The sequence below is a fragment of the Geotrypetes seraphini genome, chromosome 2 (assembly GCF_902459505.1).
Source record: "Geotrypetes seraphini chromosome 2, aGeoSer1.1, whole genome shotgun sequence".
NCBI classification, from domain to species: Eukaryota; Metazoa; Chordata; class Amphibia; order Gymnophiona; family Dermophiidae; genus Geotrypetes; species Geotrypetes seraphini.
This window is the reverse complement of record NC_047085.1, coordinates 10,182,333-10,196,389: the sequence shown is the minus strand read 5'-3', so window position 1 is coordinate 10,196,389 and position 14,057 is coordinate 10,182,333. Positions and strand designations below refer to the sequence as shown.

Below are 14,057 nucleotides of genomic sequence, written 5' to 3'. Positions count from 1 at the left end.
TCCGGAAGAGCGTTCCAGTTTTCCACCACTCTCTGGGTGAAGAAGAACTTCCTTACGTTTGTACAGAATCTATCTCCTTTCAACTTTTGAGAGTGTCCTCTCGTTCTCCCTACCTTGGAGAGGGTGAACAGTCTGTCTTTCTCTACTAAGTCAATTCCCTTCAATATCTTGAATGTTTCGATCGTGTCCCCTCTGCGGTATATAGATTTTACAAAAGATTAGTTTGCCATGGGAGTCGCCAGTGGTAACAGAGTCCTCCATATTACTGACTCTCACAATAAACAAATAATACAACCTTGATCAACCTCACAATATGCTTTAATCTACTCCCTGGGAGTAGGGTTGCCATATTTGTCTCCGGGAAATCCCGGAAATATGGCCCTGCCCTGTCCCGCCTGCAGCTCTTCCCAGTTCTGCCTCCAGCCCCATCCAGTTCCGCCCTAAGCCCCACCTCCACAAAACCTCCTCTCTTCTTCTGGACGAGCTCCAGCTCCGTCTGGAGGGCCTGAAATATGTGCCGATGTGTGTGACATCATGCTCAGAGGCCCTCCAGATGCGGCCAGAGCTCGTCGGGGTTTTCCAAATCGCGGACACATGCCGGGTTTGGAAAGTCTGTCCGGGAGCCCGGATACTCCTCTAAAAATAGGACATGTCTGGGTTTTCCCAGACCTGGGAGTAATACAGCCTTCTCTTAAACAGGCCAGTGCTAGTACCAAGGTGTGTGATTCATGGAGTCTCCCAGTGCCTCAAAGACACAGAAGGGGCACCATCTTGAAAACTGGAGTCAGAAAGGACGGGAGCACTTCTGTCCACCAATGACTTCTGGGGGAACCTGTAGCAGGTTGGAGGCCTTGGAAGATTCCGGGCCACCAGTGGCTATGGGGCTGGGGCTTAAGACATTGTGCTTTCTGCATCTTCATGGAAGCCAAGATAGGGTCACCAGATGTCCGGATTTCCCCGTTTGGCTTTTCAGCTAGCAGCGACGTTGGAACGGCATGTGCGGATGCAACACAGTGATGTCCCGTGCATGCATGCATGCATGCATGTGATGTCATCGCATCACACCAGCACATGTGCAGATGCCCTCCCAACAGGTTGAGGGGGCGGAGCTGGGGGGTGGAACAGGGTGTGATTCAGGTGGGCCTTGGGGCGAGTCTATGGGTCCGGATTTTAGTTCTGGTATCTAGAGGGCACTTTGCTGGGAGAGTGGATGAACACCAGCCCCTTTAAGCTGGCACCCACGGGCATCTGGCTTGATAATCCTGGGCAGGAAAAATAATGCCAATTTTTCCTGAAATGACACAGATTGTGGAGTCCAATGCAAGCTGCTTTTTTCATTTGCATAATATCGAGCTGCTTTGCATCTTGTTATTATGCAGCTCACAGCACATTAAGCTAATGATAAAATAATGTGTGTGTTAAGGGGCCAAAATTCTGTGCTATTCCCTTAATGCACATTAGTAACTACCCCCTCCCCCGCCCCCACGTCTCGATTTTTGCAACACACATGGTTAACTTCTGGTCCTTACAGGCCTAATATTCAGCTAGTGGCAATCAGCGTTTTGCTGACTGCTACTGGCGTTATACCCCAAAATTCAGTGCTGGGCCACTTCCAGGCTCCAACATTGAATTCCCGGGTTTAGGGAGCTGGCAAAAACATAAGAATAGTCTTACTGGGTCAGACCAATGGTCCATCTAGCCCAGTAGCCAATCCAGGTCACACGTACTTGTCCAAAACCTAAATAGTAGCAGCATTCCATATAGAATCCCAGAGAGTAACAAGATTCCGGAATCCCAGAGAGTAACAAGATTCTGGAATCCCAGAGAGTAACGAGATCCTAGAATCCCAAAGAGTAACAAGATTCCGGAATCCCAGAGAGTAACGAGATTCTAGAATCCCAGAGAGTAACAAGATTCCAGAATCCCAGAGAGTAACGAGATTCTAGAATCCCAGAGAGTAACGAGATTCTAGAATCCCAGAGAGTAACAAGATTCCGGAATCCCAGAGAGTAACAAGATTCCGGAATCCCAAAGAGTAACAAGATTCCGGAATCCCAGAGAGTAACGAGATTCTAGAATCCCAGAGAGTAACAAGATTCCGGAATCCCAGAGAGTAACGAGATTATAGAATCCCAGAGAGTAACAAGATTCCGGAATCCCAGAGAGTAACAAGATTCCGGAATCCCAGAGAGTAACGAGATTCTAGAATCCCAAAGAGTAACAAGATTCCGGAATCCCAGAGAGTAACAAGATTCTAGAATCCCAGAGAGTAACAAGATTCCGGAATCCCAGAGAGTAACGAGATTCTGGAATCCCAGAGAGTAACAAGATTCCGGAATCCCAGAGAGTAACGAGATTCTGGAATCCCAGAGAGTAACAAGATTCCGGAATCCCAGAGAGTAACGAGATTCTAGAATCCCAGAGAGTAACAAGATTCCAGAATCCCAGAGAGTAACAAGATTCTAGAATCCCAGAGAGTAACAAGATTCCGGAATCCCAGAGAGTAACAAGATTCCGGAATCCCAGAGAGTAACAAGATTCCGGAATCCAAGAGAGTAACAAAATTCCATGCTACTGATCCAGGGCAAGCAGTGGCGTTCCCCATGTCTGTCTCAATAACAGACTATGAACTCTCTCAGGGTTTCTGTAGCTGGCATTATACTTGTTGGAGCTTCACTGCGTGTTGTCAGATACAAACTGATATTTCAGCCACCATGCTGTGGCTTTCTTCAGGGTAGTAGGCTCTGCAGTCTGCAGTTTGACTTTGGAAATAGTTGGTTCACTGACCTGATTGGGGAACAGGGCAGTCCACCAGTTTGAACTTTGGCGGAAAAGTCAAATTATGGACTTTTCCTCCAGAAAATTGTCCAAACCCTTCTTAAAACCAGCTACGCTCTCTGCTATTACCACAACCTCTGGCAACGTGTTCCAGAGCTTAACTATTCTCTGAGTGAAAAAATATTTTCTAATGGTTTTAAAAGATTTCCCTGTAACTTCATCGAGTGCTTCCTATTCTTTGTAATTTTTGACGGAGTGAAAAATCGATCCACTTGTACCTGTTCTACTCCACTCAGGATATTGTAGACTTCAATCCTATCTTCCCACAGCCGTCTCTTTTCCAAGCTGAAGAGCCCTAACCATTTTAGTCTTTCCTCATACGAGAGGAGTTCCATCCCCTTTATCATCTTGGTCACTCCGGTGTATCTTGAAGGCATCCCGGCCTCCATTCCAATTCATTTTTACTGCCAGCACCAGCCACTCAAGGGCTCCCTCTGCCACATTCTGCTAGTGAGAATACAGGATGTGACATTAGCTTGGATGGGATGTGGCAGAGGGCAGCCTGTGGGAGGCTGGAGCAGGCCACACAGATGAATTGTGGCCACCAAGATACCTCTGAGATACACCTGGGATGGATAGGGAGTTCAGAAACGGGACAGATGACAGATTTGAGAGAGGGATTGGAAGGGGCCAAATTGACTGTGGACCACCCAAAATAGTAGTTCTGGCTAAGCCACTGTAGTGTATTAATCCTGATCATAACTTAAGAACATGAACATGATATCGATAAATTTAAGATCAACCTAAAAACGTTCCTTTACAAAGACGCATTCGATTAAGTACTCATAAACAGGAACACAATGATGCATTAATTTTAATTCCCAACCTCATGTTTTGCCCCTACCTCTCTTTTTATTGAATTTTGTATTTCTTATCCCTTTTCCCTTTTATTCATGTCTTGTCAAGTATGTATATAGTATATGTTTACTGATTATGGACAATTAATGTTTTAGATTATATTTAATTTTTATTTTTATTTTTTAATAAGGTAATTTTGTATTCACTTCTATTACTTTGTATTTATGTTCATCGCTTTGAAAATATGACAAAGCGATTAATCAAAAATTTAATAAACTTGAAACTTGAAACATAAAAACATTAGAGTTGCCATACTGGGACAGTCCAAAGGTCCATCAAGCTCAATATCCTGTTTCTAACAGTGGCCATCCCAGGTCCCAAGTACCCGGCAGAAACCCAAAGAGTAGCAACATTCCAGAGCTGAGATTGTGATGTCATAATGCCTCATTCCACCAATGCCTAAGAGCCAACCTCACCAGTGATGTCACAATGGCTGGATTGTCCTATACTCGTCTCACATAAGAACATAAGATTGCCATACTGGGACAGACCGAAGGTCCATCAAGCCCAGTCTCCTGTTTCTAACAGTGGCCAACCCAGGTCCCAAGTACCTGGCAGAAACCCAAAGAGTAGCAACATTCCAGAGTTATGTTGGCCAGACAACCCGTGGTTTTAAGACATAAATCCTGTTTGTTCAGAGAAAGACTTGAAGCTCCATTAGTGCAACATTGCTGAGGTAAAATCGGGTCACAAAGGGGTCGCAAACCGATCGATACACGATCGGTTTGCTTGGTGAATCTAGCCCTTAGCCCTGAAACGCGGCTGGTGTCGGGCCCAATTTTGAGGCAGCCTTCTCAGACTTTTTACCACCTATTATACCTAAAACAGCTTAACAGTTCGGAAATTTACACTCAAATGTTTGAATGTCATCATTAATAAAGAAACGAGTCATAAACCAATTTTTTTTTCCCTTGCTCCTTTAATGCTCAGGGGGTGACGGACTCGGAAAAACGTATCCAGAACCTGACGGTGGAGAATGAAGGACTAAAGCAAAGTCTGAGTGTGACCCAGGGCCTCCTTCAGCAACTATCAACAATCTCCACACAGCCCTCCATCATTTTGGTGAAGGTAAAGTGTTGTCTTAGAGTGAGGGAAGGTCCTGAGATAGAAAGGCAATGGTATGATTTATGGAGGAGTCTCCTAGGCCTCTTTGAAGCCACTTGCACAACCAAAACGCTTCTTTTGAAGCGAGCCCCACCCGAATGGATTTCCATTCCCCATTTACCTCCCTTTTCTTTTCAATTTATCTCGATGTATTTATAAACCTACCTTCCCCCATTCTCCTTTATCTCAGTGTGAATATGCTCCGTATTTTTAAACCTTTGATAACGATATTTCTTTTAATTTGACTTTTTTTTTTTTCTTTTATTTGTTTTAAACAAATTTTATTCTGCACCGTTGGTTGATAAACGATATATCAAAAATAAAGAAACTTGAAACTTACCCCCTCTTCTACGAAACTGCTAGCGTAGAGAGCCACGAAACTGCTAGCGTAGAGAGTCCTGTGCTGCTCCCTATGCTCAGGAGCGGCGGGAGCAGCGCAGGCCATTCAGCGCGGCTCTCTGCGCTAAAAAACACTAGCGCGGTTTCATAGAAGAGGGAATTAGCAATTGCAGGACCCTGTGCAGACCAGTTCAGTGGGGCTTTTGTCCCTGCCAACTGCCCTCTCCTTGCTCCACCCTGGTTGACAAGATGTTTTTAATTTTTTAAAATTTGCTGTAGTATCTTTACAAAAAGCAATTGTGGCGGGTGGGGAAAATTTTCCAAATTTTTATAGGTACCATCAGGCCTATATAGTTCGTCAGGGTATGTATTGGATCCTTCCTGAGCTCATGGAACATCTCCCTGATTGGCTTTACTTAGAATGGCAACTTATGTCCCCATTAAGATTATGTGATATGGTGAATATCAAATTACCCAGAATTTATAAGGACAATAGTATCTTATTTGCCACATGGAGCACCTTACAATTTATTAACAACTTAACAGATATTCCAGTAGGAAAGTCCACGTGTCAAAACTTATGGTTGAACTCCAAGATTCAAATTGGCGAGTCTATGATTCTCTGGAAGCATTGGTTGCAGGCAGACGTACGTACGCTAGATGATGTGATATTTAATGGGAAAATGATTGATTTTTCATGACTGCAACAATCATTCGGTATTTCAAAGTCTCAAATTTATAAATGGTTGCAGTTGAAGCAAGCCATTCAGAAGGGGTTCCCTGATTGGCGAAATCCAAAAAATCAGAATAGCTTGCCGGTCCTATGCTTCCAGACAGATTTCCTAGGGCAGTGATGGCTAACCTTTTTGAGCCCGAGTGCCCAAACTGCCGCACAAAACCAAAGAATTTCCTCAAAGTGCCAGCACGTCAATTAAACCTTAATAACAAGATTTTAGTATCTAAAAACTCTTTATAAAATTGCCTGAACTATGTAACATCATTTTTAAAGGTTGGAATCTTTGTATTGTCAGAGAATCAATTTGATTCACAATCCTTTGGTTTTCATTTCAATTTATTGGCAATTTATAATGTTTTAATGATTTCATTCAATTTAATGAATTTAGGAAGAATTTGATTCAGCTACACAATATATTTTAAATGTATTATTCACATAACATGTCAAATGTATCCTGAATAAAAAAAAAGATAAACTTCTTAAAACTGTTAACTGTGTCAAGACTCGGTGTGTATTCCCAAAGAGTCTATACATGTTTTTTTGTAAAATTTACAATTAAATTAGAAAATAGTTAAATCATTACATTTCTAATAATATGATGTAAATAAAACAAAAGAGCTTTCAATTAAACCAACCGTTTTTATTGGAAATTCCAGATTGGAATACAACAGGGCCATGTAAAGTCCCTTTTTTAAATAACATCTTTAAATAATATTTAAATAACTTAGAAAGTGTCTTAACTGCAAACTGAAAACACTGCTTCATGTAAACATATGCATTGGGCATGCTCTGAAAAAAATTAATGTGATTTTTGTTGTTGCATGCATGCTGATAACTTGTCAATCCTTGGCTCATAGTGCGTTAATTTCAGAGCAAAACATGCAGCACTCATGTCATCCGTTAATCTGTTTCTAGCATCAGATTTTATATGATTCAAAGCCGAAAACAGCTGCTCACAAGCATAGGATGACCCAAACAAAGTAAGAAGAGCAATTCCAAGTGCTTTCATGGACTTAAAATTGTCTGGCAGAGAATTCCACGCTTTTAGGATTTCATTTTCAGAACTGCTAGCAGTGATTTCATTTGTCACCCTTTCATACTCAATACGTTCAAGAGCCGCACGCAGGTCATTGAATTTACTTTTCCAGATAGAGCTTTCTTGAAATTCCAGTAGCTCCATTTCCAAATTTTGAATATCCAACCACTGTAAGCAGGAAAGATCAAGATCTTCAAATGTGGACTTTTCTGGGGAAGTTATAAATGAAAGGGTTGTCTCCATCTTACAGAACTGAGAAAATCTTTTACTAAAATTCTCCTTTGCTTCGGCTACAATGGTGGAATATGCTTTGTGGATTTCCTGGTGTTTTTTATGACTGTCCACAAATGTTGTAGAATTATCCAAATGTATTTTTAGGTTGGGAAAATATTTTAGCTGTCCACTCTCAAGGTCTTTTTCAAAAACATGCAATTTTCTCTCAAAAGCTTTGATGTCACTAAACATGCTTTCTGCTGTTTTTCCCATGCCTTGTAATTTTTTGTTTAGTACATTAAAGTGGTTAGTAAAATCTGTAAAGAACATGAGGTTGGTAAGCCAGGCCATGTTGGTGAGTTGAGGATAGTCTTCCCCCTTTTCGTTCATAAATAGCCTAACTTCTTCCAAGCAGGCCACAAATCTCTCTAACACTTGTCCTCTGCTCAGCCACCGGACATTATTGTACATCAGTAAAGTGTTATATTGTGCCTGAACCTCATCAAGAAGAAGGGCTTGAAATTGTCGAAAATTAAGAGCACGCGCCATGATGAAGTTCACCATTTTTGTTACATCTTTGAGGACATCGTCAAGTTTTTTGCTGCTTTCTTTGGCGCAGAGAGCCTCTTGATGTATTATGCAGTGAAATTGAATCAGTGGATGTTTTGCTTCCTTAGCAAAGAAATGAATGAATCCTGATGTTGTCCCCACCATGCTAGGTGCTCCATCGCTAGTAACTGAAACCACTTTTTCTGGACTTATGTCTAGTGATGAAAAAGCCTCCATCACAGCATTGTGGATATCTATCCCTTGTGTTCTTCCAGGCAAAGACAGCAGTTTTACCAGCTCTTCTCTCATGATGTCACCAGTAGCATAACGCAAAATGAGCGCTAGTCTTGCATGGTTAGTAATATCTGTACTTTCATCCAAGCCCATGGAGTAGAAGGGTGCTTTTTGTAAGTCGCAAGTAAGCTGTTGACTAACATCAGCAGCCATTCGCAGAACCATATCTTTTGCAGTATTTCTGCTTAGCGGAATCTCAGAGATGCGCTGCACAATTTTATCCTTGTTTTGGAAATCATGGAAGAGTGAATTACTCCCAGCCAAAATTGCCTTTTTGATAAAATCTCCATCAGAGAGGGGCTTACCATGTTTTGCCATGCACAGTGAAATTTGAAAGCTGGCAACTGTAAGATGATTAGTTTTTGAAAGATAGTTGCTAAAACTAAGAGACTGGGAGTGATATTTCTTTAATTTTCCTACAAGGAACTCTTTTCTTTGAGCTAAACCAAGTTCAGCAACACTGTTATGGTTGGTCTCAAAGTGATGTTTGACACTTGATGTGCGAGACACAACACTTTCATTACACATAATACACAATGCTTTCCCACTGCGTTCAATCACTCCATATGGCTCTGTCCAGGCCTCTTGGAATGATCTTCCACTATCTGTTTTTGCTTTTTTTGCTGTACTCATTTTCTTTGTTCAAGACTTCAAGTCTACAAAAAGATAAAATTTGTATAATAAAAAAAATCTAATGAAGTGCTGTATACAAATCCGTCCCCATAAAAAAATATGTGATTGGGGAATTTTACTAATTGTAGACATCCGTTTTGGTCAAAAAATATACTGTCCGGGTGAAAACCGGACTTGTGCAACCCTAACCTGGACACCTAGACAAATAGCCAGATAATTTAATAGGTTTTTAAAAAGGAGCCCAGGTAAGTTTATAATTAACATTAGTATTATTGGTCCAATTAAACTTAGGCAGCACAGGTAGGGCAAAGTAGAAGTTTACCTAATAATAAATGATGTAGAATGCAGATTGCGTCTCCTGTTCTCCTCAAGTCTCCCGCCAGGGTGGGAGGGCGTGACAGAAGAACGCTCGGTGCTGTAGGCGAGTACCTGGGCGGGTTCAGAGGCGGAGGCGGGGAGTGAGATTTTGCTTCTCACAGCCCCGCGGCGGTTCAGGCAGCCGCGAGGAACATATTGCCAGGCAGGGCCGGACTGGGACAAAAAATAGGCCCCGGCATTTTAGGTTGAGCAGCCCAATCACATGACCTCATGCAGGCCCCGCCCATTGAAGTCCAGGGGCAGGGCTAAAATGCAGAAGCACAATGTAATTTAAAGGAAGATGCACAGGAAAGATAATCGTGCGATATGTTCAAACTTTAATGTTCTATAAAAGCAATGACAGACTCTCACCTTTGAAACAAAAATGACAAGCGCTTATCAATAAAACCAAACCACGGGGTCCGCACTTTTTACAATGAAAAATCCGGATAACAAGAGGCAGCTCAGCAATGGCCAACCTTAGTGAGCTGGAGGTTTATGTGACAGCAGAGGACTAAGAAGAGATGTTTTATTTGTAGTCTTGATGTATTGGAGAAGTGACTGCGATTCCCCAAATATCTTAATTGCAGACCTTCCCGCGTGCCAGCTGCAAGGCCTTCGCGTGCCACAGCTGGCACACGTGCCATAGGTTCACCATCGCTGTCCTAGGGCATCAGGCTGCCCAATGGTTTAAATTAATATCTGGTTATATGAATAAGAAACCAAAAACAAGTTTGAGAGATATTTGGTGCATTGAGATTAAGCGGCAGATTTCTGCGTCTCAATGGCCACAAATTTGGTCTTGGAGGATGAGATGTACAGCGTCTGCATCTATGAGACAAACTTATGTTGTTGTTTTTTTTGTTACCTAGAAGTTTTTGGACCCCCTATTAGAGTATAAAAGTTAGATAGTTCAAAATCTAATAGATGCTGGCACTGTCATCTGGACATAGGGACACTGGATCATTTATTATTCTATTGTCCTTTGATACTTAACATCTGGAGATCCATTTGGGGACATATTAATCTGATTCTGGAGACTGTGGTTCCGCTGACGTAATTGTTATCTTCTAAGCCTCCAATAGATACACATAAAAACAGTGGTCTAAAATTCCCCCATCACTGAGATGGACTGAGGAAATCCATTGCTCATGCCTAGGAGAAGCAGCATCAAATCTTGGGATCTAGCTAGGTCAGGGGTCTGCAACCTTTAAGACATAAAGAGCCACTTGGACCCGTTTTCGAAAAGAAAAAAAAACTTGGAGCCGCAAAACCATTATAAAACAAATCTAACACTGCATATATTGTTTCTTATCTTAATGCTATATACAGGATCACTAAATTGAAAATAAAATCATTTTTCCTACCTTTGCTATTTGGTGATTTCATGAGTCTCTGGTTGCACTTTCTTCTTCTGACTGTGCATCCAATCTTTCTTCCTTTCTTTCAGCCTCCTGTATGTTTCCTCTCCTCCAGACCTCATTCTCTCCCCCAACTTTTTCTTTCTGTCTCCCTGTTCCCCCTTCTTTCTGTCTCCGTGCCGTCCCCCAAGCCACTCGGTTTGCTGCCACCGCAATCGGGGAACAGCCCCCAAGCCACCGCCGTCCCAAGCTTTCCCTGCAGAAGTGTTGCGCTGACCAGCATTCCGCTCCCTGACGTCAATTCTGATGTAGGAGAGGAAGTTCCGGGCCAACAAGGCATTTCTCCTCATTCCATCCAGCCTGAGCCCCATCTCTCCTTGATCCAGCATTTCCCTTCTGTGTCTGTCAGAATTACCATTCCACCTATTTTCCAGCATCCCCCTTCTTTGTGTCCATCTCACCTATATCCCTATCTCACCACTTTTTCAGAATCTTCATTTGTCTCTGTCCTTGTCTTTACCCCATGTTCACCATTTGCCCTTTCAATGTCTTTATCTCCCCCCCCCACACACACTTTTTCAGTATTACTTCTATGTCTCTATTTCACCTCCTCTTCATGTCCCCTCTGTATCTCTATCCTTATTCAGTAGGTCCTGCTTACCCTTTCTCTTCTTTGTGTCACTATCTCCATTTTCAGCTTTCCCCCCTTTTCCATTGTTAATGCACCCTGTAGCCAGAATCTTTCCACCCTCCCTCCACTCCGGCCCAGCCCAGTATGAAATATTTCCTTTTGTTTCCCTCCCCTCTCTCTTTCTCCTCCCTCACCCACGAGTCCTGCATCTGGCCCTCTCCCTTCTACCTGCACCTGGCAACACCCCCCTGCTCCGCGGCTCTCTTCAGCAACTCGTCAGCAGCAGTGATCAAGACAAGCTGCCGACATCGAGGCCTTCCCTCTACGAGTCCCGCCTTTGTGGAAAAAGGAAGTTGAAACAAGCGGGACTCGCAGAGGGTAGGCCCCGACGTCAGAAGCTGCTGCTGAGTTGCCGAAGAGAGCCGCGGAGCAGGGGATGTGGCCGGAAGCAGGTAGAAGGGAGAGGGAGATAGGAAGGCTGTAGATCTCCGGAGCATGACACCGACCCAGGCCAGGATGATTTCTTTTTCAAGCACCTTACAAGTCCAGCGTCGCGGCGGGAAATAGCCATGCTGAGCAGTGAGCTCAGCACTACACAGATGAAAGCCTTGCTTGCTGATTGGTCCGGCGGCACGGCGGGGCGGGGCCGCCGGACCAATCAGCAAGCAAGGCTTTCATCTGTGTGTGCTGAGCTCACTGCTCAGCATGGCTATTTCCTGCCGCGACGCCGGACTTGTAAGCTGCATTCCTGCGTGACACACTACCGGAGCCGCAGCAGAGGTGGAAAAGAGCCGCATGCGGCTCTGGAGCCGCGGGTTGCCGACCCCCGAGCTAGGTGCTTGGGATCTGGGTTGGCCACTGTTGGAACATAAGAATAGCCTTACTGGGTCAGACCAATGGTCCATCAAACCCAGTAGCCCGTTCTCACGGTGGCCAATCCAGGTCACTAGTACCTGGCCAAAACCCAAAAAGTAGCAACATTCCATTCTACCGATCCAGGGCAAGCAGTGGCTTCCCCCATGTCTTTCTCAATAACAGACTATGGACTTTTCCTCCAGGAACTTGTCCAAACCTTTCTTAAAACCAGCTATGCTATCCGCTCTTACCACATCTTTTGGCAACGTGTTCCAGAGCTTAACTATTCTCTGAGTGAAAAAATATTTTCTATTGGTATTAAAAGATTTCCCTGTAACTTCATCAAGTGCTTCCTATTCTTTGTAATTTTTCACAGAGTGAAAAATCGATCCACTTGTACCCATTCTACTCCACTCGGGATTTTGTAGACTTCAATCCTATCTCCCCCTCAGCCTTCTCTTTTCCAAGCTGAAGAGCCCTAACTGTTTTAGTTTTTCCTCATACGAGAGGAGTTCCATCCCCCTTATCATCTTGGTCACTCTTCTTTGAACCTTTTCTAGTGCCACTATATCTTTCTTGAGATAAGGAGATCAGAATTCAATGCAATACTCCAAATAAGGTCACACCATGGAGTGATACAGGGGCATTTTAACATTCTTAGTCTTGTTAATCATCCCTTTTTTTAATAATTCCTAGCATCCTGTTTGCTTTTTTGGCCACCGTCGCACATTAGGCAGAAGGTTTCATCGTATTGTCTATAATGATACCCAGATCCTTTTCTTGGGCGCTAACCCCCAAGATGGACCCTAGCATCCGGTAAATGTGATTCAGGTTATTCTTCCCCATGTTCATCACTTTGCATTTGTCCACATTAAATTTCTTCTGCTATTTGGACGCCCAGTCTTCCAATTTCCTAAGGTCCGCCTGCAATTTTTCACAATCCGTATGCATTTTAATAACTTTGAACAGTGTAGGGTCATCTGCAAATTTAATCACCTCACTCATTGTTCCGATTTCCAGATCATTTATAAATAAGTTAAATAGCACCGGTCCCAGTACAGACCCCTGCGGGTTACTGGGCTTCATGGACCTTCAGTCTGTCTCAGTAAGACAGTTCTTATGTGAGCCAAGTATAGGGATAATCCAGCGATTGTGACTTCACTGACGAATTTGGCTCTTAGGCATTGGTGGAATGAAACTTTATGACATCACAATCTCAGCTCTGGAATGTTGCTACTCTTTGGGTTTCTGCCAGAGAGATGGGACCTGGGTTGGCCACTGTTGGAAACAGGATACTAGGTTTGATGGACCTTTGGCCTATCCCGGTATGGCTATTCTTATGTGAGCCAAGTAATGGACAATCCAGCCATTGTGACATCACTGATGAGGTTGGCTCTTAGGCATTGGTGGAATGAGGCATTATGACATCACAATCTCAGCTCTGGAATGTTTCTGCTCTATGGATTTCTGTCTGGTACTTGGGACCTGGTTTGGCCACTGTTGGAAACAGGATCTTGGGCTTGATGGACCTTCGGTCTGTCCCACTACGTCAGTTCTTAAGCTTTCTTTTGCTTCCATTGTTTTTCCACATAGGAACCCTTTGTGTTTATCCTTTGCATTCTTGAGTTTCATTGCCATTTATGTCTCCACCATCTCCTGTGGGTGGACATTCCACGCATCCACCACCCAGACCTGCACGATTGGGTAGAATGGGGACAGGGTACACATTTATATGCAAAAATTGTAAAACGCTGTAATCCACTTGCATTTTTAAACAATTTACAGTCATTTGCACTAGTTCTATGGCCGATGTCAGTGTTCCTTCCTGAAATATGGCTGTGCATTTCGCCTATTAGGCTACTGTTCTGTGAAGGACTGTAGGTGCCTATTTTTCTGTGTAGAATAGATTCCAAATATGGGCATTCTTGGTGTCTCTTTATAGAACTTCTCTTCCCAGGCGTAGCTTTCACTCTGCAATGTTTCTTCTGTACCTACTGTCTGAATCTGACTCTGCCCTTCTCTTACCAGGAAAACGAAGATCTTCGCACCAAGGTGCATCACTTGGAGAGCTCTTTGCAGGAGAAGGTTGAGAAGCTGATGCACTTGGAGGGACAGATAGACGTGTTGCAGTGGCGGAAAGAAGAGGAGGTGCGCAGGCTGGATGACAGCATCCGGGGGCTTCAGCTGTCCTTGGACACAGAGAGGATGCGTCCTGTGGACATACAGGTGAGATTAGGGTGGGGTCACTGGGAG

At 43.5% G+C, this 14,057-nt stretch overlaps 1 protein-coding gene across 4 annotated transcripts in view; it reads left to right on the top strand.

Moving 5' to 3' along the window:
• KIFC2 (kinesin family member C2) overlaps positions 1–14,057 on the top strand; it is a 110,813-nt gene that overhangs the window by 60,032 nt on the left and 36,724 nt on the right. For all 4 annotated transcript variants that reach the window (XM_033933013.1, XM_033933012.1, XM_033933014.1 and 1 more), the window contains 2 exons: positions 4,627–4,764; positions 13,833–14,030. In XM_033933013.1, the coding sequence (XP_033788904.1) occupies positions 4,627–4,764; positions 13,833–14,030 (336 nt within the window). The remainder of the gene's footprint in view (positions 1–4,626; positions 4,765–13,832; positions 14,031–14,057) is intronic.